Source organism: Sylvia atricapilla, chromosome 9, assembly GCF_009819655.1.
Source record: "Sylvia atricapilla isolate bSylAtr1 chromosome 9, bSylAtr1.pri, whole genome shotgun sequence".
Lineage (NCBI taxonomy): Eukaryota > Metazoa > Chordata > Aves > Passeriformes > Sylviidae > Sylvia > Sylvia atricapilla.
This window is the reverse complement of record NC_089148.1, coordinates 5415765-5442759: the sequence shown is the minus strand read 5'-3', so window position 1 is coordinate 5442759 and position 26995 is coordinate 5415765. Positions and strand designations below refer to the sequence as shown.

The 26995-nt window shown below is 42.9% G+C and overlaps 1 protein-coding gene across 2 annotated transcripts; it reads right to left on the bottom strand.

The window, feature by feature from the left end:
* Nucleotides 1-537: 537 nt before the first annotated feature.
* SWT1 (SWT1 RNA endoribonuclease homolog) lies at nt 538-26975 on the bottom strand. Of its 2 annotated transcripts, XM_066324680.1 has the most exons (19): nt 26905-26975; nt 26015-26089; nt 23097-23155; nt 21680-22412; nt 20612-20683; nt 20420-20476; nt 19691-19820; nt 19476-19577; nt 17781-17969; nt 17355-17448; nt 15569-15705; nt 14745-14893; nt 13346-13484; nt 12245-12390; nt 10949-11157; nt 9925-10053; nt 3556-3622; nt 2822-2886; nt 538-1596 (listed from the first exon to the last, which is right to left on the bottom strand). In XM_066324680.1, exons 2-19 carry the CDS (start codon nt 26078-26080, stop codon nt 1491-1493), a joined length of 2649 nt encoding a protein of 882 aa, XP_066180777.1. In that variant the 5' UTR covers nt 26081-26089; nt 26905-26975; the 3' UTR covers nt 538-1490. The 2 variants fall into 2 exon arrangements, with proteins under 2 accessions (XP_066180777.1, XP_066180778.1); XM_066324681.1 differs by lacking the exons at nt 538-1596; nt 2822-2886; nt 3556-3622 and having other exon boundaries at nt 10949-11105.
* Nucleotides 26976-26995: the final 20 nt, after the last annotated feature.

Here is a 26995-nt window from a genome sequence, read left to right as displayed (position 1 = left end):
CCCTGCTCAGGGGCTGTGCACAGAAACCTGCAGCGTTGGGTGGTGCCCCACAGGGCCGGGGGAACAGGGGCCACACACACTTGAAAATGCACAACATGGGTGCAAAGCTGCACCTGGAGCTACTCCTTCACCTGGGCAGCTTTAGGGCTCAGCCACACGGGTGCTGGCACTAGGCCAGGAGCCAGCTGCTCCAACCTCCCACGGGAGTGGGAAAACACACCAGGCCCAGGAAATTCACTGGCCCCTGCAGGCTGTGAAGCTGGTCCAGCTGAGCAAGGAGAGCCAGAAAGAGAGCAAGGAAGACTTGTCCTCCACAACAGCCCCTCCCAGCCAGCACGAGCTGCAGCCAGGGTCAGGCACAACGTGCCCCAATCAGCACCTTTGAGCCAATGTCCCAAACCTGCTCCCAGGGCTGAAGAAGCCCAATGGAAACAGCCCTGCACAGCCACTCTGTGCTTCAGCAGGAATTCCAGCCCACTCCCTGGCAGGGGAGCTGGGCAGGACTGTGCTGCACCTGCATCCAGAGGGACTGGGCACTTAGAATTAAACACTCTTTAATGTAACAATAAATTACGTTTTTACAATCAAGAATTTACAAATACATCCAAAAGTTAATATCAAAATAGACACTTCAGAACTTTGCCAGTCAGCTCATCTCTGTACAAATACATACAAGAAGAGGTAGCGTTAAAGGCCTTAGAAAATGGCTTTTGGGAAGTTTCATGGACTTAAAGCAGTTCTGGAAAGCAACTGACAGTGCAGCCAGAGAGGAATGTCACCTGGAGAGCAGGGAGGAGCAGGTCTACCTTCCAGGAGGATGTGGCAAGAGCAGGATAAGAAGTTTCCCCTAGAGCACTGCTAGCAGGTTTCCACTGTATGAAGATAAAATACCTGCTTAAACAAAGGAGAAATGCCCTTTTCCTCTGAAAAGACGTCTGGGACAAACACTTGTGCAAGGGGGGAGGGTCTGTTTTGTCCTTGAGGAAAAACGAGCATCAGTCTGCTTCTTTGCCCATTCCATATCCTCTTAGGCCTTCACTGCACAGGACACACACAGTTGTGTCTGTGGGCCAGTCCTTCATTCCTGGCCTCCAAGTCCTCAGGTGACAGAAAAGGTCCCTTTCTCTCACTTATTACTTACAAAGTACCAGCAAAACAACCGGAGGGGTTTTCCTATACAGCCATTAACAGCTCAGCTCCTCACAGGAGCGCTGGATGCTCAGAGCAGCACGGCACAGCTGCTGCACCCCAAACCAGCCCTGCTTCTTGTTACCCATGGCTATCCAGCAGCACCCTCACTCAAGACAGAACATTCTATTAGTGAACAGAATTCTCAGCGGAAATCCCGACATTTAATGTCCAATGTGAAACCGTGTGTTCCCTTCAGCCCACACCAGCGGCGCTGAGGAAGACACGCCGGCAGGTTTTCGGCTCCTGCAGCACTTCCCTCTCCTCCCCGAGGAGGCGGAGCTCACCCGGCCGAGCCCGGGTCAGAGCCAGCCCCGGCCCTCTGCCTCCCGCTGCACGGACACCTGGCACTGCTCCAGCGTCTGCTCCAGCTGTGCCAGCTGGCAGCAGCCCACTTCCAGCCTCTCCCTGCGAGACAGGAGAGAAAGGTTAGCAGGACACAGCAGAACAGGAATCTTTTCAAATAATCGTTAAATTTTCAAGGACGTTTCCATCAAAGTCGAGCAGCAGCAGTTACTTTGGCACTCCAGCTGCTAAATCTGAGGATTTCACAGATCTGCGAGCTCCTTACAGCAGCCAGCCCACAGCTGCCCCAGCTGTTTTCTTCTAGGGGAGGTAAAGTTCAACAGCTGGCAGGAGAGGTCACTGACATCCTTTCTGGAGAGATTTGGGATTCTGGGATGTTCAGTTCACACCATCCTTCATACAATGATATATCCTGTACTCACACTCAAAATAAGGATCTGGATACACCCCCTTACAACTTAGACCCCTTCAAAAGAGTAATCTCAACCTGATCACATATAAATACACCCTAACTTAAGTTTTCAAAAGATTCTTTCTCAAAAGACTATTTAAAAGCTGCTCCTCAGAAAAGGAAGAAAACCTCAATCACTGAGGGCTGCCTGAGGGCTGCCAGGGCAGTCTCCAAAGTATTTGTTTAACTCTGCTAAGTAGGAATTTCCACACACTCTTTTCTGTATGCCTGTATCAATACAGGTCTGGAGCCATCAGCTTGTGGAAGTGAAGCTTTTAAACTGCTCTTTATTACTGATACAAATATCGAATGTCTCCCTCCCTGAATAACATTGTCCCCTGATCTTGAACTTCACGGAAGATTCAGGGACCCAGAATCAATCCAGGCTTTTTGAAGTAATTTACCCTCCAGCCTTTCACTCAGCTGATCCTGGCCAGTGACAGCTCATTCATATCCACACAACAACAAAAACCTGTCCTTCATTAGCCAGCTCAGAATTATTAAAAATTCATGATGGCATTTTAGAAACCTCTCAGAGCCTGGATTCACAAACCTTCAGTGACACAAATTCATTAAGAAATGAGCCAGAAACCACTGGCAAAGGAAAGAGGGCTCAACACCTCCCCTTCAACAGCTGAAAATCACCATGTAGGCACTGATGCCTCACCTGCAATTTAAATTGTTCTCTCCTGCTCTGCGTTAATCAGGCATTAAAATAAAAAACAGAATTTAAAATAATCTTCCATTTATTTTACCTCTGTGTTCCTGCAAAGGGGGATTTTTATTGACCCAGATCATTCTTCTTATGGTACCTTGGTTAAAACGGGTGAAAAAGCTGCCTCAAACCCCTCTCAATGGGGTCAGGAACTGGCTCACCTGTAGAGCTCCTGTGAAACACACTCATACAGCTCCTCAGCAGTGAATTTCAGACTGTTATTGATCTAAAACAAATAAGAACAAATTAATATAGTCAGTTATCAAGTATCACATGTCTGGGACAATTACACAGTAAGAATAGCAGATATAGCTCACGTATTCAGGCTCTCAAGTTGAGGCAGTGCAAAAGTCATCCTGTATATTGTAATAAAATTTGATATTACAAATTCCAGCTCCATTTTCTAACCACCTCTGCACAAATCTAAAACACCATCAATAATTCTTCCTCCTCTCTTAAATTACTAATAGTAGTTTTATTTAGATATACATAAATATATGTGTGTATATCTCAAATGAAATAAGCTCTGACTTGGATCAATTCCAAAAATATAGGTGAAGGCCCAAACCCCAAAGATATTTCCCTGCATAGCAGAGCACTGCAAGCCTGAAATATGTAACATATTAAACAGAAATATTCTAGTAAAAACACTAATTTCAAGGCTTTTTACTCTCAAGAGCAAGTCATTCACACCAAGTGAGCACTCAGCAAATTAAAAACAACTCAAATATCTGTTGAAATCGAACCAAAATCTATCTTTATGTTCAGAAACTAATAAATGAGAGCAAAAAAAAAAAGAATTCTTAATGATAATACAGTGATGAGACATGACCTCAGAGCTACTTGAAATAAAATCTGTCAGTGAAGTGGTCAAACACGAAAGAAAATGTCATACCTCATGTCTTTTGAGGAAGCTATAGAGGGTCCAAATATCTTGGAAACTGCTGGTTGGGGTCAAAATTCTGAAAAAGAAAAGTTTGGGGATGCTTTAAAGCAAGTAGAAAAGGAGTCTGTGAAAGAGTTAAAAAAATAAGTCAGAAATCTTCAAGGGGAAAAAATCCCTTGAATAAAACAGAAATTATGAACTTTGAAGAATTTTCCCTTCCACTACTCTAACAGAATTAAAGAGCTTATTATTTCTGTGAGGCCTTTTCTGGAGGCTTTTTCTAATTAACAATTCCCTCCACGTTTTTGTGAGCCCTCTCTGTATGAGGAGGGAGGAAACCCAGCACTAATTGAAAGCCCTTTGGTGCCCGTCAGCGAGGCCCAAGGGCTCACAGGGAACCACAGCAAAGGATACACAACGTTCCCAGCCCAGCTTTAACTCATTCCCTCCACATTCCCATGTGCAGCCAAAATGCTGCAATTCACTTCCCATTCTTGCTACTTCTAATAACCACCAACTCCCACCCAATACTGCCAAGGGCCAGTGGGATGTGGCAGCTGAAGAGAGGTGGCTTTAATGAAGCACCTTGATGGACACCCTTTTCCACAAGGATCCAAACCCAATCCAATAGACAAGCTGGTTTTTAACGAAATTAATTATCCTCATCTATTTAGGCAGACACAGTTCAGTTCCACCTCAGTGTAACTTCATTTGTATTCACCAGGAAAAGCAGAACCCTCCTAAATGCTGCAAAATGTACCTTAAAATCAACATTAAAATACAAGTAACACCTTAATATATATTAAGAGATACTGAAAAAAATCTGATTTTTAAGTCTTACATAGTTAAATAATGATTAAGATAGCGACTGGACTTGGAAAAAGAAAAAAATCTTTTGGGGAAAGCTCTATTTACTTTCCCATGGGAAAGTGCCCAAATTCTCCTCTCCCTCCTCTTTGCAAGCTGTAAGCTTCATTTATAAATGAATTAATTAGGAATTGAAAAAAAAAACAGAAAAGTAACTGAATAAGTTTAAAAATCCCAGTTAAAGGACCCTGTGTTTGAAGCAGGCTGGAAGACCACGACACAGCACAAGATTTATTGTAACTGGAGTGTCCACTGCTTTTTCTCATCATTTTTCATAGAATTATCACCAAAAATTAGTCATGCATTCTTCCCACCCCCCACCTCCTAAGAAGCAGTACCCAAAACGTTTGCCTTGAACCTGCCAACTACGAGTCAGGAAGGGAACCAGCTGGCTGCTCTGCCTAAAAACACCTCAGAGCCTTCCCTGGGCACCTCAGCAACAATCGGCTTTGGCAGCAGAAAACCCAGGCAGAGAGAAGCTGCCAGCAACCCTCCATGGAAATGCTGGGAGTCCTGGCAGCTGGAACTGCACAGCAGCTCCCATTCCCACCCAACAGCTCCCACTCCAACCTAAGGGCTCCCATTCCCACACAACAGCTCCCACTCCAACCTAAGGGCTCCCATTCCCACACAGCAGCTCCCACTCCAACCTAAGGGCTCCCATTCCCACACAGCAGCTCCCATTCCCACCTAACAGCTCCCACTCCAACCTAAGGGCTCCCATTCCCACCCAACAGCTCCCACTCCAACCTAAGGGCTCCCATTCCCACACAGCAGCTCCCATTCCCACCCAACAGCTCCCACTCCAACCTAAGGGCTCCCATTCCCACCCAACAGCTCCCACTCCAACCTAAGGGCTCCCATTCCCACCCAACAGCTCCCACTCCAACCTAAGGGCTCCCATTCCCACACAGCAGCTCCCACTCCCCCCCAGCAGCTCCAGCCTATCACACCAGAGCCTGGGAGAGGCTGATTCTTCATGGAATCATTCCCTCCAGTCCAGGCAGAAACTGGTGCCATCAGCCTGGATGCACAAGTGGGCACAACATAAAAACTGAGGTGTTATTGAATAACTTCACCCCAAAGCCATACAAAATGCTGGGGCAAAATCTGTCCATCCTGTTCTTCCTGCCCTGCCAAGGACACACATGGGTAAGTGATGGGGCTGCCGTGGAAAACCTGGCCATGGGAGCTGTCCAGAGGAAGGATGGAGGGTACACACTCAAGTGTATCCCTGCAAGACCTCAGGTGGATGGACAAACCCACTGTGCCTCCAGTTCTTTGGAGAAAGAAAACTAATTGTGTAATTAATCACCCAAGTAACCTAACGTTAAATGCTGCATCTCATTTTTCTCTGGATGATGCCAATGGTTTCTGGGTTTGTACTGTGGAATGAGAAGTGTAATATTTGGCTCCAAGTTTTACAGCAGCTCCAAATAAAAGAGATTTGTTGTTTTGAGAAGAGAGCCCTTGCTCCACACAGAGCTCTGGGGAGCTGCTGAGGGAAGAGCCTGCACCATTAACTTCCCCCACAGATTCCCAACAGGTCAGCATCCATGATCAGCCTGGTGCTGTCTGCAGCTGAACAGGGGCTGCAATACCAGCTCCAGTCTGGGAATAGATTCTGTACAAAACTGACACATTCCTGTCTGCAGAGCAATCATTTCTCAGCACTACTGCTCCCTACTGCTTTTAATCACTTCATGTTCTTTTCACAGCCTGTAGCCAACGCCCTGTGCTTTGGAAAATGAACATTTTAAGGGAAGGTGTACACTGGGAAATCTGGACCTGTCTGTATGAGAACTGACTCTGCCTCTATTACTTCATTAAATCAAGTTGCCCTTGTTTCCATGGAAGTTTCTCAGTGATAAAAAGTCTCCCTCAACTACAGACCTATGTCTAGAGAACTTCCACTAAATCAGTAATCCATGCAGCAAAGGGCTTTTACATCAAACTGTCCTAAGCAGCCACATGAACCTCAGCATTGTGACCACTACAACACTAACCACTGCTGCTGCTCCTCTCTCCACACTGGTTCAAAAGCAGAGGGTGGAAATCCATGGAATCACTTGGCTTTTCCATCAGCACGGCCTTGCAGAACCACAGAACCATCCTGTACTTCAGCTTCAACCTAAGAACTCCAGTGTGGTTCTACACAGTTTTCAGAAAATATTATTTCTTACATCTGTCAGTACAATGGGCACAACAGAAGATTTCAATTTGGGCCTGGCAGCACAGAAGGCTGCAGGTAAGTTCAGTTTCAGGTTTCACCTAAATGCATAAAACCATAAAGATCAAACAAGTAATGATTGGAATGTCTGATACTTTTTGACCAGGCAGCTAATTTCCACTTCACTTCCAGAAAGAGACTCCATGCAGAGTAATACTGAAGGCAGAGCTCTTCATCTAGAGACTTTATTGGGCCTTTATGGCAGAAATTACTAACTGCCACAGGAGCCTAAGGGAATGAAGGCGATTCTCTAAGGAGACACCAAAGAAAAGAAACCTCTATTCCTCCACTGACCAGCTGAAAAAATAAAGAGGTCACAGTTTCTCTACATCTGTGGAATTCTGTACTGAAACTAGTAAAACTGCAGCATTGTTTTTAAATTATTTGAATTCAGCAATCAGTTCTGATATAGTAACACTCTCCTGGCACTACTGAAATCTTAAGAAATTACATTTTTAATTTACACATGTTTATGGAGCCCTTAACTAAACCACATTTTTCCAAACCATTGGGAGTGTGAGAGAAATTCCATTTAGATAAAATATTAGAAAAGCAGAATTCAGGCCCCTTATGCAGGCAGTAAGAGACAAATATTTTTACAGGTGACAGCATATTAATATAAATATTTAGGAGGCCTGTATCTAAGTGTATATGCTATAAGCTGTGAGTGATTTTAAAGTTGGCACATGAACAAAAGAAATCTTTTTTACCCAACAGATGAAAGCAAAAAATCTAACTTGAAGTAACTGTATCACTTCACCAAAGACTGAATTTTCTTTCTTTGCTATGAACAAGGATTTCTTATCTAAAAGAAGCTTGGCAGGAAACATGAAAACAATGTCCAATTCCCTAGGACTGCATATACTGGAATCACAAGTTCTATTCAGCTGAGGGCAAACATCAGCTAATCTAAATCCCTATTTTATTCTAAAGAGTTAATTTAAGAGACCTTAAATAAGGTGGCTCCATTAACTGATTCCAAATAATAACCGACCCAAATACAAATATAAACCACCAGTGACAACACTCACAAATCCTCAATCTAGAATTACTTAAAATCATGTAATGGTTTCACAAATTTACTGGATGCTTAAATTTCAGAGGTTTCATACCCTTTATTCATTGCCAACAATAATGGTATATAGTTAGAATATGGTAACCATGCTGATTATTCTTAATTTCAGAGCTGTAGGCTGTCATTGCTGGCAAGCAGAATTGTGCAATACAGACACCACTCTACCACTAATGCTGTTAAGAGGAAGAAGCCAAGATAAAATAAAAAAACCTTCATGGTGTGACAGAAGTTACCAGAACAGAGTAACATACCAAAAGCTCTTACTGACACATCTTCAATAAAACAGCTTTTTTTTTTTTTTTCTTTTCTCTATCTGTATTTGTCATGCTCTGGCCATCAAGCCTGAATAGCTGGGGCAGTGCCACTGGTGCAGTATTTTTTTTTTTATGGTTAAGGGTATCATTACATTTATCCCAAAAAGCATCATCGTGTTTTTCTAATTGTTTTTAAAAATCTGAAAATCTAAACTTTCAATGCAGATGAACTTTCAATATAATCTACTGGTAAAGCTTCCAAACTTTCACAAGATATTTTCTCTCTTCTTTGTTCTGGACAGCAGAGACCAGAAGGAACCACAGAATGAGTTGTACTTTATCACTAAAAGCTGCATTACCTCCAAATATTCAAGACACAACTTCGTCACTATTTTAGCCTCCTTTCCTGCAGTCATGCCATTAGATAAAGTCACTGAGAGGCATTATTTTCAAAAATCAAGAAAAATAAATACGCTGCAAGGTCAGTTTTAGAGCAAAATGAAAGTGAGGTGTCTCTGCCCATGGCAGGGGGTGGAACAAGATGAGCTTTAAGGTCCCTTCCAACACCAACCATTCAGATTCTATGAAAACTTCTGAATTTCTGCTATAATGCTCTCTAATAGTCATAACACTGCAAATGAGACATTAACCTGGCTCCTGGCTTTATAGAAAAGCTCCTCAGAACTATCAAACTCCCTTAAATCCCTCCACTCAAGGCCAATGCAGCAAATGCTTGGTGCAAGTTCTCCCCATTTCTTGCTCCACGATGCCACCTACTGCAAACCTGCAGGTCAGAGCAGGCATTTCCAAAATGTCCAGGGAAACTACTCATTCCAAATGTGCATTTCAGGAGTTTTAATTTCTACAGAGCTCTCCCACACAAACAAAACCAACAGTTTTTAACGAAACACCTCTGCAGCACAAAATAACCATTCTGAATATTCCATATTCCCATTTATCTGCACTCAGCAGCTCAAGCCCACATTTCTATCCATATTTTTCTACTTCTAATTTTATAATATTATTTATACTTGATTATTTATATTTGATATAGAAAATGGATTATTTATATTTGAAAGAGAGACTGTAATTCTTTGAATGGATCTATATTTCATTGCCATGAAAAAGGAACTAAGCCAAGACGACACAGGAGATTCCTTATTCTTCCTGAAACTTTTGATTTATTGCGCTGTACATAAAACAGCAGAGGGCAGGGTTAGATGGGATACTGGGAAGGAATTGTTCCCTGTGAGGGTGGTGAGGCCCTGGCACAGGGTGCCCAGAGAAGCTGTGGCTGCCCCTGGATCCCTGGCAGTGTCCAAGGCCAGGCTGGACAGGGCTTGGAGCACCCTGGGACAGTGGAAGGTGTCCCTGGCAATGGCAGGGGTTGCACTGGATGGGCTTTAAGGTCCCTCCCAACTCAAATCATCCTGGGATTCTGTGAAGACAGTGAATATTGTCCTCCCTGAAGAGGGAATGCAGCTGGTTGTTGCTGTAATGTCTGTCATGAAGAACACTCAAACCAGGAACAGTAAAGCCCCAAAATTTCATATCCTTCATTCTCTTGGAACTTTGCCCCCATCTGAGTGGGCCTCACATTTGGAACACAAATGCCCAGAATTATTCCAAGTTCCTGCCATCAAACCTGATGTATTCATCATAATCATTAATCATTAATAGCTCCAGTTACACTTCAGCAGAGCAGAGGCAACTTGCTGGTCAAACACTGCAAAACAAACCCCACACACAGAAGGCAATTCCCTACAAGAGATCTCCACATCTGCAACACTTTCATGATCTTTGCTACCAATGGTTCAAGGCAGCCTTGACAGAAGGATTGTTACTGCAAACCGTGTCCCCAGGCACACAGAATAAAGAGTGGCTTGGTGCTGAAATATTTCAGACTTTTGTGACTGCCTGTCACACGTTCTGTGCCCAGCTGCAGAGCTCACCTGCCAATGCCCTCACGGATGTCCTTCACTGCTGCCAACAGCTTCTGCAGGCCCACAAAAGCCTCCTCAAACGTGGCCTTGGCAGCCATGGTCACTGCACTGGGGTCCAGCTTCTGGAACAGCTCAACACTGAAATTCCAAAGAAATAAAGAAGAGACACAAAAGCAGTTAATTAAAAAAGCTCAGAATTGAGAGAAACCCAGTGTCTTTTTTGTGATTGTGTTTTGTTTTAATAAAACAAAAACGTCAAATATAAATCACACTATCTAAAACAGTCTCTCAGAATAAATGGAAATGAAGAAGTAGATTATCACTGCTGATTAGCTGAGTCCTTACAGACCATCAGAAATGGAGTTCTTTTGTGCCTGGCTGGCTCAGAGACCCTCTTTGGAAAAGACTGCAAACTAAAACAACAAAAAGAAAACACTGTACCTGTTCAGATTTTATCAAAAGATATGGCATTGCAGTGAGTTTCCAGCAGATTTTTCCAAAATAACCAAAATAAAAGCAATGGTAAAACATCTAGATGAAAGAGGAGGTAATTTCCTGCAATTCTGAGTTTACATGAGAAAGGAAATTCACTAGATTCTGCATTTCAAAACGTGAAGAATTTTGCTTAACAACAAAAAGTTTTTTATTTTAAATTCATTTTCAAGTTTTAAAACAAGATATTGAATTTTACATAAAGCAGTAGACCTCCACTGGGATGGAACGAAAATAACCACAAGAAAATTAAGATTTCAGATGCTATTTTATGGATAAATACAAGATTTTCATTAATGTCTCACACTTGTGGGGTTTTCAACTTCATTTTCCAGGGCAACTCCTTTCAGTTGCTATACAGAAAAGGAGCAGCAGACTAACATAACAGTTTGCATGCTCCCAACTTTTGCGAGATTTTTTTGAGGTTTTTTGGGTCAATTTAGATTAATCATGGAGTAAAAAAGCACAGTTTCCAAAATGTGCTTGTTTGAAAGTTATCTAAGATAATGTGTTAGTTCTGAGCCCCTTTAGCAAGCTGTACCTGTACAAGTTCATGGTGTTCCAAACACCTTCCAGGACTGACCAGACTTCCTGGTGCCTGTTTTCCTGAGCCACATGAAAGCTGGGATGTAGCTCTTTTTCCTCAGTGCTTTGCAGACTGGGCACCGTGGCTTCCATTTTTTCACACGCAGCATTTTCTGAAAGAACCATGATGTCTTCTGATAAATCCTGCTCACTGTCTGCCCTCACCTTATAAAACAGTTCAGCAAACAAATAATCAATGTATTTGGTTCCTGACTTCAGAATCTACACATTTCTATAGATTTTCTTAAAGCAACGCTCAAGAACTGAAGGCTGAACTCTTTGACTCATTACACACCTTGGTTACAGTCTCTGCAGCCAAAGCCTCTCTCAATGATTTGGGCTGGAAGGGACCTTAATGCCCATCCAGGGGCAGGGACACCTTCCACTATCCCAGGCTGCTCCAAGCCCCATCCAGTCTGGCCTTGGGCACTGCCAGGGATCCAGGGGCAGCCACAGCTTCTCTGGGCACCCTATGACAGGGCCTCCCCACCCTCACAGGGGGGAATTTCTTTCCTGACAAGTTTTCTGAGGTTCAGGTTCAGGGCTGATTGCGTTGCACACAGGTCCCAGCACAGCTGACTCATGACCTTCTTTCTTTCCCCTTCAGCCCTTTCCAAAGACACCAAGAACTTTTTACAGCTGTTCTGACCTATCTTCTTTCTCATAAATCCAAATATTTCATCCATGCTCATAACTCGAGGTTTTATGCCATTACACACAGAATGTATGAGAGTAACCATAACCAAGATAGTTGGAATTTCCCCCACAGCAGCTCAGATCTGATCTGGGAGTGAAGACCAACTTCTGAGAACAAAAAAGGTGTCAGGACAATCCCCAGTAACCACCACAAACCACCTGATACAAGGGAGTCCCTTCTTCAGCTACAAAGACAGGGAAAGTTGAAGTAACACACTTAAAAACAGGACCCATGTCAGAAGGAAACCCAGCAAGTTTCATCTCCAAGGGCCATCAGATACAAATGCAACAGAAAACTAAGACAAAATAATGCTTTTCAGTCAGTCACCCTTCCAATACTAACACATTTATATTAGGAAAAAAATGTATCAGCAGATATTTACTGCATGAAAATAAAAGTTAAAGTCAGGGTCTCTTCATTTAGAAAACACCCCAGCAACATTTCCTGGAGTAATCAGTGGAAATGAGGGGAATAATCAAGAAATCTAAGCTAGGCTTGGAATGTGGAACAACTGGAGGCTGGGGTGAGGTGGACAAACACCAAAGCTGCCCTTACCTCCCCGAGGGTCTCACACAGTTTTGTCACTTCAGTGTAAGCCTGGGGCAGGACACCATTGTAGTCTGACCTGCAGCTGAATGCATGGAGCAGTTTTTTGGATTCCTGGAGCAGGACACGCACTGTTGAGGAGTCAAATGGTTTATCTGATGTTTAGACATTGATGTAAGAGGAAGAAAAAAAAAAGTTAGGATTTAACAGTCTTGGCAAGCAAATTTAATACTCAAATACCAAAATTAACAGAAGCACATGAAAAGCCTAAGAAAATGGTTCAGAAGCATCAGGTACAACAATCTCAGAAAAGCATGCATGAGATTGCTCACTGCCTAACCAAGTCTTCCAGATATATCCTGGGATCTTACACGAGGATCAACTGGCATATCTAAAATAATTCTGCACAACAGCAATATCCCAAAGAGGCAGAACCAAGAAATCACAGGATATCCTGAGTGGGAAGAGACCCACCAGGATCACGGAGTCCAACCCCTGGCTCTGCACAGACACCCCACCAATCCCACCCTGGGCAACCCCTGGGAGTGTTGTCCAAATGCTCCTGGAGCTCTGGCAGCCTTGGGGCAGTGCCAGCACCCTCTGGAGGAGTTCACCAAGTCTGTCAAAATCAAATGCTCAAAGACATCTTTAAACAAATGGAAGGTTTGTGGTGTTTGGGTTTTTTTGGGTTTTTTTGTTGTTGTTGTTGGTTTTTTGCAGATGTGTTTTTGGAGGGTTTTTTTGTTGTGGTTTTTGTTGATGTTGTTGTGGTTTTGTTGTTGTTTGGTTTTTTGGTTTTGTTTTGGGGTTTTTGGGGGGGTTTTTTTGGTTAGTTGGTTTGGTTTTTGGTTGGCTTCTTTTTAAAACCAACCTCCCTGCCCCCACATACCTTACATTATATATATCCTTTGCTCCTCCATAATTTTTTTGGCAAATGCAGATCATTTGGTCACATGTAACATTGGGGCAAAGGAGGGAAAAGGATTATTTGCTTTTTAAATAGAATTCAGAGCCTTTGGTGACCATTAATGCATACAGTCAGTTCTGTAATTCAAACCAGAACAGGGAGGCTTTTACAAGTTTACAATTAAAATTCTCAGGAACTGTTACCTGCATAAAGGTGTTTAGAAAGACATTCAATGGTTGAAAGTAAACTCCTTGGCACCACATAACCAAAAACAGCCATCCAGTGTTTTTTATAACATTTCAGCAGATTTGCTAAGGTCCATGGTGGCTTCAGATACAGGATCTGGAAGAGAGTATGTTATAAATTCAAAGTCTAGTTTTCATTTAGACATATTCTATACATTCCAGAACTCCTCTGTTCCTCAAGATGACTTGTGACTGCTGAAGGAGAATTTCAGTGATTCCTCAGAAATAAAACCATATCCAGATTTAAACAAGTTTATCTGTTCATAAAGATTTGATTCAGCAGCATCATGGGTTTAACAGTGATACTCATTCAGAAGCAATGCACAATCAGTCTCATGATTTGTGGCTGCCCATTCCTCAAAAACTCTTAATACTTTTGATTTATCTCAAAATTGATCTAATGAATTGTGCCTAATTTAGATCTAATTGAGCTAAACACTTGTGCACAAAAGCCAATAGTAACGAGAACAAAAAGAACAACAGTAAACGTGCCTTTGATTTTCCAGTACTGTTACAAAGTAAAAATAAACACTGTGACTATTTATACATGAAGTAAAACATGTGCATTGCAAAAAAACTGAGAATTCACTGCCATCAAGTGAAACCAGTGTTTGAAGAGATGTTAAAAGAAATTAACGAAGTGAATAGAGAAGTGATGAAAAGCCTAGCAGCTAATCAGGGCATCTTGGGAAACAACAGTCACCTCTTGATTCTGGAGGATTTTTAAAGCCACAGAGGCTTATCTGCCACAAATTTCCACTTCTAACAACTCCCCACCAGCTATAGAATGGAATCTAAAGTAAAGCATGGACAATTGAAAATGTCTTGTATAGGGGTATTTCTCTTCTGCAAACAATACTTCTGGAAGTATGTTTAGAGGTCCTCATTAGCACCCTTCTCATTCTGTACCTGCACTGGAATCAATTTAGCTGTGAATGGTTTTATCCACATCTGTTCTGGTGGGGAAGAAATGCCTGCAACAAATATTTTACAGAACATGATGGAATGGCTTCTTGCAGGCTGTATTTACAGTGCAGGGATTTACTTGACTAGAAAAACTGAAACAGAATATTAATGCCACTAATAAAAAGAATTCTGAAACTTCACACTGAGAAACCAGCACCCCTGTACTGTGTCATTAAAATTCTAATAAAATACTGCACATGTTGCAAACTAGTGGTCACACAGGATAATCTTGCTATAAAATGAAATATTACAAGTGAACACTGAGCTATTCCCTTGTCAGTGATATCAGGGACCGGGATGACTTGGCACAGGTATTAACAGCAATAAAATACCAAGGACATTCAAACCTCTCAATAATCAAAATATCGAGCAAGATGATGTAAGAAACCACCTCCATCCACAGGTTTCCAAATGCAAGTTTCATTTCAGTCTCCAAAATACAAGACAAAGCTTCTCCTAAGTTCCTTTCAAGGTCTGGAAGCACATTTGGGAATTGTGCAGTAAAAGCAGCACTGCCACTTGTCTTCCCACATTCTGTATCTGTCAAACCAATGACACAAAATGTATTTATTGAAACTGGATTTATATCTAATTCATGGTGATGGTACATGAAGAACTTGTCCCCATAAACAAAGATAGACTGCACTTTAGTTTATAAAGCAGATGTGCTACACCTAATTAGGTTTCAAGTATTTCTAGTTATACACACTTGAACTGTATGTATTTTTAATTAAGAGCTACTAACCAAGAAGGTTAATTTCCCCAGAGGATTACTCATTAGTGATCTTACTCCACATTTCTTTGTTTCCTTAAATAACTTAGATCCTATACAGCCAGCAGGGTTTAGCAGCAAGCACAAGAGGATCACTTCTGAGCTCTGTAAGCTGTACCTATATCTTTGGGAAAATGAAAAAACCTCCTTCAGTCCCAAAAAGTTCGGGACACCTTTGAAATTACTTGAAACACAGGAAATTAATGCAGAGTGTTTTATTCTATGAAACAAAAATACATCATATTTGAATTTCCTAGAACTCTGAGACAGATGGTTTAATTAATGTCTCGAACTTTCAGAAAACCTTTGAAAAAACCTTCCCCAAACAAAAAACATTCCTAAGGATTCAAGGCATAGGAAAACTGAAGGTATAGTAGCAACTGCTCTTCCTCCACCCTATTGATTTTTACACACTCACAAACCAGTGTATTCCACAGACTCACCCTGCTTTGGCTGCTGCAGCTCCTCAGAGTTCTGGGGCCTGTTTGCATTCACATTCTGCAGAGCAGTGACCAGATCAGCTTTGCAGAATGCCTTGACCTCACTCACAATGGCTTTATTACACAAATTTTTATCATCCCTAGAAAAGAATTAATCGCTGTTAAAAAAGGAATAAAAGCAGCACACTGAAAAGAAACTGTATTTGGAAAACCTATTTTGGGAACGTCATTATATGGACAAAGTTATCTTTCTCAAGCAATTAGAAGCAGTTAAAAAATTAATACAGAAAACTAAGTAAAAATGAGAGACATAAAAGATGTTCCAGGGTCTTAGCTTAAGAAAACAATAGCTATAATTACTACAGCAATGATGCTTATTTACCATGATCTCAGAAAGCAAACCAGGCAATAATTCAAAGACAGTACTATCTTATTTCATGGCTACAGTTAATTCTCCTTGTTGAGACTCCTTTTAGCTATTCTGTTGACCAAATCCTTATTCCAGATGCTACTCTGAAGTTCTGCTCCAGCAGAACTACTTTAAAAATACAGGAAAAAGTTGCATCCCAGTACTTTCTCAAAAATTTCCATTGTTTATATTGGTAGAGGATAAAGGGATTTTTGGATGAAAAGTGATGCCTTGAGCTTAAGCTTTCACGTATTTCAGATGCTGTGCTGCCCAGGGCTGTGTCACTCATTAAGTGTCACTCAGCTCTCTTCACAGAGCAGGGAGAAAAAACAAATCCTTTCCTGCTGAAGACCAATGACAAGTTTCCATGTTCCATGTTTCCAAGGCCCAAAAGCACAAACAACAGTGGACTGGAGAGAAACAAGGAGGAGATCTCACAACCTGGAGCTGTAATTGGGACAATTAAGCCCCAATATGCAAATGAACCAAAACCTATAAAAGTGTGAGACCTCGTGACCAGCCAGCCATTCTCATTGTGACCATTCTCAGTCCACCTTGGGTGTAGCCCTGGTCAGGCCCTGTCCTGCCCAAGGTGGATCCTGAGGCCTTTCAGTAAATATCTACTTTATTCTCTAGCTCTGTCCACTCTCTGTTCCAGGTCAGCCTTCCCAAGGCATCAAAAGCAGTTCTGAAGTCACCTCCTGTTTTGTGACCAGTGAAACCTAAAATCACCATCACTACACTATAAATACTGTGACTGAAATGGCATTTTCAGTGGCCATCTGTATCAAATTGAACCCAAATGGTGCCCAGAGTGTTAACCCCACTCACTCTAGCCAAGACCAGAGCAAGTAGAGCCAAGGAGTGTTAGTCCTTCAAGCTGGCTTTACCTGCTTCTATCAAATTCAGAATCAATACCCGGAGGTCAGCTGCTATCCTCACAAACAGGAAGAGCAGCAAAACAGGAACAGAGACAGATCCATCCCCAGCTTTCCCCTCTCTAAGATTAATTCCTTGTTTGCTTCTGCTCACCCGGCTGGGCACAGGGATAAAGTCTCTAACTGGATCTCAATACTTACTTCACCTATTTTTTTTCTATTTTGTAACTTCAGTAATATTTTTCATGAGAAAGCAAAATAAAATCTGAGAAACCTATGCTTTAACAAGTTTTAAAATTGTATATCGAGTAAGCTGAATTCTACTTCAGGCCTCAAGCTCATGAAGGTGACTCCATCTCTAACTGCAGTGGTTTATTATATCCTACTCTAGCATTTAAGAGGGTGACTGCCCTTCCAAGAGCTTACTTCAGAAAGTGCTCTTTCTTTAAGCCCCGATTTGAAAGCAGTGTGGCAGGAGAGCTAAAAGCACCCAGGAACTCACGTGCAGAGGACAACAAGAGCTTGTGGGAAGAGCTTCTGGTACTGCAGGCAGCACTGCAGGACACGGTCATCGTTGTTCTCGTCGCTCAGCCCATCTGCAAAGGCAGCGCAGACACAGCTGAGGGATGTGGGCACAGCTCAGCCCCACAAACAGCTCAGTGCACTCATTGGTGCTTTTGGTATATTTAACACTCCCCCCACAAGGATGCAAGTGTAAGGTGAACGTGAGAAAAAACTGGTAAAACAATTGATAGTGAAGACATTCACAGTCTTGAATACACTCTGAAGGCTGCTGTAAGAAATTAGCTCATTTTAATTAGCAAACACCAGAGTGAAGAAATCTCCATTAAACGCAGAATTCTAAGGTTGCCACTAGGTGAAGGGCAAGGATGAAGTACCCAGCACAAATGGATTGAACATATATTACACATTTTTTCAGAAGCCAGCTGCATGGACTGCCCCCAGAGTTTGGAATCCTGGCTCTTTAGACACTTGTAGATGAACTGCACTGCAGGGATAGCTTTGTCCCGAACATGCTGCAACATTCTCCCCTTCTTCAAGTTGTCCAGTTCTTGTAGGACAACCCAGGGAATTATTAATGCAAGTCTATCAACTCCTGGAAAGAAAAAAAAACACCACCAATTAACAAATATATTTGCACGAGCAACACCAACTACTTCAGAGACCTTTCAATTCAAGCATCATATTTATGCAAGTTCACACATTTTGGGCCAATTATTTTCATACTCTTTGCTCAAGAGAATCTAGCATTTGAAAAACAGCTGAAAAAGGCTGACTTCCCTCTTCCTAATCTAGCCTCAATCTGGCACTACAGTGATTACATAGAAAAGTGACAATACTAGGCAAACAGAAGGGAGACACCATTTTAATCAGCAGAACACTTTGACAACATCCTAACACACGTTTGCAGCCATTGTCTTGGCACACACCCGCTGTAAGATGCAGCCAGGTGAAACAGCAGCTGGAATACCAGGCTGCACACACCTGAGTGATGACCACAGCAGTCACTGGACCAAAACAAACAGCAAAAAAAAGCAGCAAGGGCTTGTGTTCATTGCCAACCAGCCCTCCTAAACCAGGAACAGAAAATGTGGCTATTAGATCATGGTTTTATTTGTAGCTAAGTATGGGCTGAACTTTTAAGGTTGTATATGAAATATGGAGTAAATCAGAAGTTTAATAATCATTCTTCTGTTGGTCCACCCATGACAAATACTTCAACCATTTTCTTTCTCTTTCACATTATGAGAACAGAAATTTGAAAAAATGCATTAAAAATCATTTGCTTTGTAACAAACAGGCCAGGAATCAGCAGCCTTCTCAACATAGTGGGTCTGGTACAGGATCAGAAACTGGGAGTTGCAGTATTCTAAAAAGGCATCTCAGTGTACCAAAGACAGAAGAAATACAGTCTGACACACTCCTGAAAATCACTCAGGCCCTAAGGAAAGGTGTATTCCATGTGGGTGAAATAACTGTATCCATTAGCTGAAAGCATCAAAGCACCCTAAGCATTCTGAAGGATTCCAGATATGCCTACCAAGAACAGACTTGCACAAACCTAATCCTGCAAATGTTAAATAACCAACAGCTTCCCAGCATATCAGAGGCAGATATTAAAGCCAGGGTCTGCATTCTGAATTCCTGAGGAATCACTCAGTTCTTGCCACCTTTACCAACACAGAAACAAAACACTGACTGCTCAACACTTTTAGACTGTCAGAAAAAGAAACGCTAAAAGGAGACTAGAAAACAGAGCTATCACTAGTAAGGTGTTAAATGCTTAAATTATGTTCTTAGAAAGGGTTAAGACTTATTTACTGCTAAGAATTCAATCACATTCCTGGGACTATCTGCCATGATTCTCTGCAGGTGCATGGACTATAAGCACAATAGGTTCTGCTTCCACAGCTGTGGTTTCCCTGGGATGCAGCTTGTTTGGGTTCACAGAACCAGGCTCTCAAGTGTGTGCCTTCTGCCTCTGCATGAAACCTGCTGCCTTTCTAAGGAGCTCAGGGTTTAGTTTCCTTAAAGTAGCCTGAAGCTTTTACAGCATCTGTTTTTCTTCCAATGTCTTACTCATCAGAACATATTTACATACCTGGTATATCCTCAGATTTCAGGGATCTCACAAACTCAAGGTGACTAATCATTATATTTGTGTCAATCACCACAAGGATGTTCAGACCAGAACTAAAAGCCCCTAGGGAAAGAGAAAACAGCAGAAATAATCAGTTGTGTGCTCTCTACTTACACCATCAATAACTGTAATTCCTGCTGCAACCAGAGAGCAAAGCAGATCCAGTCATGACATACCAGCAGAAATATTTAAATCCTGCTCTGGAAGATCTATCTCCATGCTTGTAAGTTCTCCACAGGTCTGTACTACTGACAGGGCCATCCTCTTCTCCACACGAGCAACGTGCAAGTCTTCCACTATCTGCATCTACAGTGAGAAAATGTGTGTGTGTGCAATCCACTGAAAGGAATCACTTCATAATTATTCCCCCAAAAGATACTTTTGCATTAAAGCTGTTAAAATTGCCTCAAAATGATGTCTGAAAAATTTTAAGTCAGTACAGGAAATGTAAATCCAAGACAATGTCTGCATATGCTCCACTAAAGACACCCAAACTACGGCCGAGAAAGATTTATGACCTTTCTACACGATATTCAAAAACTTTGCTGTTTTTTTGGCTACACACACTGCAAGTTTTGCAACAGACACTTATTAAAAAATAGGTCTCTCTTCCAGCTAAAAAGTAAATGGATGAAAAACGAGATAGCTGGAGCCTGATCCCAACTATGAAGGCCCTTTTCTTGCACATGGTAACAGAAAGATATTCCTTATCTCAGAAAGTTCCTGATCAGCAGCACTCTAGCAAGTTTGCTTAGTTTTTGAAATAAATGCTCCACATTTGAGCATAGATCTTGAGTCTAACAATGCCAAATACTAGGAAAGGTCATGGAATTGTCCAGTTATACAACCTTGGTGCCCTTGGTCTTTAAAACAACTCGGAAGTGTTAAATGAAAGCATTACCAACCTCTTGGTCTGTTTCTGTGTTCTGACTGTCCTGGAGGGGTGGAGAATCTTCAGAGCTCTGTAGGGAGAATTAAAAACACCACAAACACCTTACCAACATCGCAAAAGATGAAAGGATACTGAGGTACAAAGGATTCTCATGTCAGGAGTTTTGGAATACAGCCCTTCAGTGTTAAACAAGTCCCTCACTCACCTTTGGGACAGGCACAGGCTTTCTGACCTCATCTCCCTGGTAGGAGTCAGATGTGCATGGGACCTCAGCATTCTACAAACAAGCAGGAACAGAAGAACAACATGTCTTATAGGGGTTTTTAGAGAACACTGGGTATTCCCAAGTGAACAAGGAACATAAACTACAGTTACCAGCACCTACAGTATCATTTTAATAGGGCCTAGATGCACGGCTTTCTTTTAAATAAATAACAGTGGATTACACAGCAAATTCCAGCTGAACATTAACCCCCTACCTTTTTTAAATTGAAGGAGATTGACCAGGCTGCCCAGAGAGGTGGTGGAGTCTCTATCCTTTGTCCTGGGCACCCAGCTCTGGCTGACCCTGGCTGAGCAAGGAGGCTGGACTGGATGATCTCCAGAGGTGCCTTCCAGCCCAAATGACTCCCCAGCTTTGCATGTCATAACTCTAAGCAGACACACAAAGTGCTCACACCACCGTAACACAAACTGGAATCTCCAAAGATTCTGGGCATTTACACCAAACCAACAGCAAAAAAATCCAAAGCTCAAGACCCAGGTTGTGTTTGGCTCTGCACCTCAACCTGAGCTTAGAAATAAACAGATAAAAGGAAAGCTCTGCAGCACACGTACCAGTCAAGTCCCACATCCACCCCAAGCTCTCCTGGCATCACTCCACTAGCAATGGAGTGATGGAGTCTGGCAGCAAGTTTTCATTGGTTCAGTTTATTCATTCAAAAAATGAAACAACCATATCGACTCAGAACAAAAAAATCAGCGGATTTAAATCTAAAATTAGGTATTCCACAGCCCCAGCAGCAAAGCAAAGCCATGGAAGCATCTGTGCAGACACAGTCTCAACATACAAGACCTTTAGTCTTTTGGTCTGTTTAACATTTAGCTAAGGAACATGGAAACAAGGTTTACATTGGGATCAGAAAAATCCACCCAGTTAGCTATGAAACCCGGCTGGATTCTGTAAGAAGACAGTCTGCTCATATAAACCTGTCTGCCATTAGGAAACCATCCTGAAACACCGACATAATACAAAGAATGGGGTTCTCATTACCTGCTCAAAACACAGTGCTGTGGCTTCCAAGTCTCCTTTAGCTCCTGAGTGCTTGGGAGCTTTAGGAGAATCACTGCTGTGTTTTTTGCGTTTCCGAGAGTCCCATCGTGGAGGAGTTTCAGATGAGGAGTGTGATGATCTGTGTTTACTCGTGTGCCTCTTTCTCACAGCACAGTCCTTATATTCTTCTTCCACTTCTTCCCAGAAGCTAGATAGTGCACTTGACTCCTTATTGGCAGACCTGTTACCAGGCCCAGTCCCTGCAGAGCTGTCAGGTGGCTTTTTGTGAATTCTGACATTCTCACTCTGCTTTTTTGAGCCCTCTGCCTTTTTATGTGGTACCTCATACACAGAGGACTTCAACTTTTCTATCATAGCCTCCTCTGCTTTTAGCTTGAGTTTACAGAGTTCAGCTTTCTCTCTCTTCTTCTTCAGTGCCTTCTCCCTCTGGAGTTCAAAGCTGTGCCAGAGCCTTTTTCCTTCTACTCCATCAAAGAGACTTCTTTCCTTGCTGGCAGTCACCACATCAGGAGTGCGGGTGGTTTTGCCATGTTTGATTTCTTTGGCTTTAAACTGGATCACTATTTTCTTCTGCTTTTCAGCTTGAACTGAAGGACCATCTGGGGTTTTGCTTCTCTTTGGAGATTTTTCCCGGGATCTTCCATCGGCATCGTGAAAAGCGCGAGAACTTCGGTGCCGCCTCTTCTCTTGCCCATCTTTCTCTGGTGTGCATCTACAGAAACATTATGAAGAAAGTAATGGAATTTAGCTCAGCTCATGGAAAAGAGCAACAAAAAAGGCACCTGCATTTGACCGAGACAGAGCTAAGCATTTATGAGCACCATATTCTTAAATATGAACTTGAAGCAACAGTTGTCCTTCAAAATAGTTTGATATGGCATTTTTTGGATTTACCTTTCCCCAATGTACAGCCATTTTAGCTTTTAAAAAAAGGAGAAACCGCTTTTTCTGCATTCACTGTTGGTTTGAGACACCCTACACAGTCGAGTTTCTGATCACACAGGTAAGTTTTAACAGCAGTTCAGTGACAAAGCAGGTGTGTAACCTAAAAGGTCAGCTTGGTCACACAGTGCCAAAACACACACAGCTTTCAAACTGTTTATCCTGTACTAACTGGGGAACTTGGAAAAGAAACAACAGAGGGGAATATAGTAACATGCTACAGAAATTGTGAATTATATGAAAAATTATTAGGAAACTTCCTTATAAGAGCAGAGAAAATACTCATTAATTATATTTACCATACACTAGGTTTAAAATATCAAAAGACAGACTAGTTAAAACATCATATTTTATTTGGTGAACAGGTTGCAAAAGGCCTTCAGTTCAGCATTAAATGGTCCGTGATTGTTATATCTTTTAAGTAGTTCTATTTAATGACAAATTGAGAATTTACCTCTGAAGTTCTGTTTCTCCTTTCACAGTGTGCTTGTAAGATCTTGTGTCTTCAGAGTTCTGCAAGAAAAAACATTCAGGGGTTTACAGAGGAAACTGCAGTTTAAAAAAAAATTCGTAAGACAATGTCACAACCGGGTGGTTTGGCTGCTTAGAGAAACACTGTCCAAGGGTGCCAAGGATGTGCATGCAAAGATGAAGGTGCAAAGACTTTAGCAGCACTTCATGGTTTAATCATGGAGCATTTTAATGCTTACCAAGTGAATCAACAGGGTCCACTACAACAGTGACAACTACAGATCTGAGGTAGTAACATTCCTACCACAATCAATTCAGTCCACTCAGGTAAAGCCATGTGTCCCACTGTCAGAGTCTGGCCAAGGATGTGATGTGCCTCACAACTGTCTCCAATGACTGAGGACTGAGACCCCAGACTCTGAAAGGAGCCCTGGCCTGGCTGAGGTGGAATGTTTGCCAAGTCTCAGAGGACTGGTCTGCATCTCCATGAGAACGGAGTGCAAGAACAATGGAGCTGGTCACAGTGGACTGAGCCAAGGCTACTTGCCCAAACTGGTCTGTCCATACCAGAGTATGGTGTGCAGCTTGTCCCTGAGCACCCAACCTCGACGCAGGTGGCCCTGGCTTTGCCTCTGTGACCCTCCTTTGTCCCAACCTCGACGCAGGTGGCTCCGGTTTTGTCCCAACCTTGACGTAGGTGGCTCCTGCTTTGGCTCTGGGCCCCTTGCTTTGCCTCAGCACAGGAGACTCCGGCTTTGGCTCTGCGCCCCTCCTTTGTCTCCCACCTTGACCAACCTATAAAACCCTGGAGACCCCTGCTCACCTTCGTGTACACCCCACTGGAGAAGATCACATCTATAGGCATCTCGGCCTCGAGGACTCATCCCTCCACATTGGTAGCTATAATCCCCTTACCCTCTTTTCTATCTTTCTTACTATTCTCTATTTTCTCTCCCCACTATCACATTTTGGTGGCACTAAATAAAGGTGCATTTTTTGTTGAATAAACTGGGTTGTCCCCCGCTGTGTCTTTTGCGCTCTGAGATCCTAAAACCAACCATCAGGTTCTCCGCGTATGTTTGCAGACCCTGACACCCACGTGCAGTTTTTATACACCTCTGGGTTACACGACTCAGTTTTCCCAAAACCACAGCAGGGTGTAGGAGGTTACAACAGGGAATAGTAACATATGGATTATTTTGGCTAAGGAAGCTCCAGACAGTTCATCCTTTCACAAATAATTTGCTCCTTCAATAACTGGGGCGTGCTGACTCAGTGAGGCTATTAGGTCACAGCTGCAGGGATTTTTCCTACCTAGAGAGGCCTGAGCTGGTTTACTTCCACACTAGAGCATTTACTGTAAAAATCAAAGGCTTGCAGAAACCAGGGGAGCCCTAAATTAAAGCAGTTCTGAGAACTTCCACCTGTGGTTGGTTCTGGAGCTGCAGGGCAAGTATCAGCAATGCAACAGAAAAAACAGAATGACAGACAATGACAGACAATGACAGACAATTCCAGAGGCTCCCCGGGTCCCCCTGCTGTCCCCACCAGCTGGAAAGCAGTGAAGGAGCTCCCTTGGGGCAGGTGGAGCTCATGATGCTGCTGGGACAACTTCTGGTGGTAACAAACCCATTTCCAGCTGCCCAGTTGTTTCTCTCTTCAAGGCTCATTCCACAACAACCATGAGTTCTCAAAACATTTCTAATATTTCTTTTCAACCTACCTCCTCCTTTTCTCAAGAGTTTTCACTTAACGTAACCACCATCAGCAAATTTTCTTCCTGTCCTCTCCTCCCAGCACCACCAGTTTGGGATTAAGACACCTCCCACCCACGCTGGGATCACACTGCAGGACACTTGCTCCTATTACAGATTTCCTTCTCTTTTTGCTGTTAAAGCTGTAATCTTCACACTGGTGAGGGATTAGCAATGGCAACAAGCTACAGTATGAGAGTTTAAGCCAAGTGGCTACCTTTTGTATAACAGAAGTAAAAAACCCCAAACAATAAAGCATCTTAGAATGAGTTAATTTTAAAAGAGAAGTTGAATAACAGTAAGGAATTCAAGGGAAGAAACAATAGTTATGAACATCTGACTTTGAACAGCATTTTCTCTATGATCAAAAAGCTTCTAACGTGAATAATTCAGTTTATAAGGCCATAATCATGATCACTTATTAACACTTGCAAAATTTTTTGAGAAGACAGGTAAAAGGTCTCTTACTTTATGCACATTCCTTGCAAAATCCAGTGGGGGGGGGAAAAGTAACAAACTTAAGTGTGGTTTTATTAAACTATTGATTTATCAACTATGTACCACACTTCTGAGAGTGAATAACTTGTCAGAAGTGGACGCAAACAATAAAAAATAATAGGAAGCTACACACAAGTGTGACCAGAAAGATGACAACTCCTGTAGCACCTGCATTTTACAAGTGATTCAGTGAAAGCTGATTCACTAGATACAAGTATGTACTAGAGTGTGTTCAGAATTTTGGTCATTAATTTATGCTTCAGTGGTTAAAAGGAAATATTTGAGAGTCTCTCACCAAAATGCTGTGAAGTACAACTTGTGGTTAGTCAGAAAATTCAGATATATGATCCAAGATACAGAATAGGCCAAGAAAGCAGTATTGGCTTCAGCAGCAGTATTAAACCAAACTTTCCTCAAACGGGATAATACACTAAAATAAAAAAGTCTCTTATTTTCTGATACCCACACTACTCACAGGCTCTGAAGAAAAACACGTTTATCTGCCCAACTCAACCTTCCTGCTGCTCTTTATGACCCTGACTTTAAACCGGATTCATCCTTCTACCACAAGGCTGCTAAACAACTCATGTTCTCTTCAATGTAAGAGTTTGAATAAAGATAATAAAAGCAATAATATTCCTGCTCCTACTTTATCATCCTGGCCATCCAAACAGACTTCCTTTCCAGCTAGTTTCTTCAGCTTCTTTTTAGACATCTTCAAATCCTACAAAAAACAAAAAGCACGTCACCTTTATTACTTGCTTCAAGTTTTTAGATCCAGAGATAAGAATGAGTTTTATCTGCATAGCGAAAAATATTTTAATAGTCTTCTTTTGTTTCGTCATTACAGAGCCATAGCAGATCTGAACAGGGTTAATTATTCACGTCTGAGGGAAGGCCAGAGCAAAAAGGACAAGGATTACATCTCCCCTATCTTTTACCAGCAAATGAAGAGAAACTAGCATCCTTTAACACTGAGTCGTATAACCAAGTTTTACGACCATCGGACATCGCAAGGGGCAGCCCAGGGAAGTGCTGGAGTCCTCATCCCTGGAGCTGTCCAGGAAATGTCTGGACTCCGTGCTCTGGGCTGGTGGCGCGGTGGGGATCGGGCACAGCTCGGACTCGTCGGGCTTTTCCAGCCCAGCTGAAGCTGTGTGGGACACAAGGCGGTCCCGCCTGTCACCTCGGCCCCTCCCGAGGCCGGAGCACACAGTGACAGCCGCAGCAGCCCCGCCGCCCCCCACACCAACAGCGCACAGCAACAGCAAGTTCGAGCGAGCTGCGGAAAGCTTCACCCGGAGCCCCCAAACCCGAGCAGGGCAGCCCGGGACCGGCTCCGCCCTGAGGCGCGGGCAGCACCGGGCTCTGACGGAGCCTCTCCAAGGGGCGCTGAGGGGCGGCAGCCTCCTGCCTCACTCCCTCCGACGGGAGAACGCCCGCAAGGCATCCCGGGCGCTGCCAGCACAGCTTCCCTTCCCTTCCTTCCGTCCATTTCCCTTCCTCCCTCCTCACAGGCGGCGTGCGGCGCTGCCTCACCCCGCTCGGCCGCTCCCCGGCGAGCCCCGCTCGGGCGGCTCGGGCCGTGCCCCGGGCCCGGCGCGGCTCCTCCCCGCCGCGGTGCACGCCG

Excerpts from the sequence above, each read along its gene's own strand:
- SWT1 (XM_066324680.1), bottom strand. The coding sequence starts at position 26,080 with ATGTCTAAAAAGAAGCTGAAGAAACTAGCTGGAAAGGAAGTCTGTTTG. Across the intron at positions 13,485-14,744 it reads TTGGAAACCTGTGGATGGAG|ATCCTGTATCTGAAGCCACC; the intron begins GTGGTTTCTTAC and ends ACTCTCTTCCAG. Across the intron at positions 11,158-12,244 it reads TGTGTGAGACCCTCGGGGAG|GTGAGGGCAGACAGTGAGCA; the intron begins GTAAGGGCAGCT and ends CTGTTTTATAAG.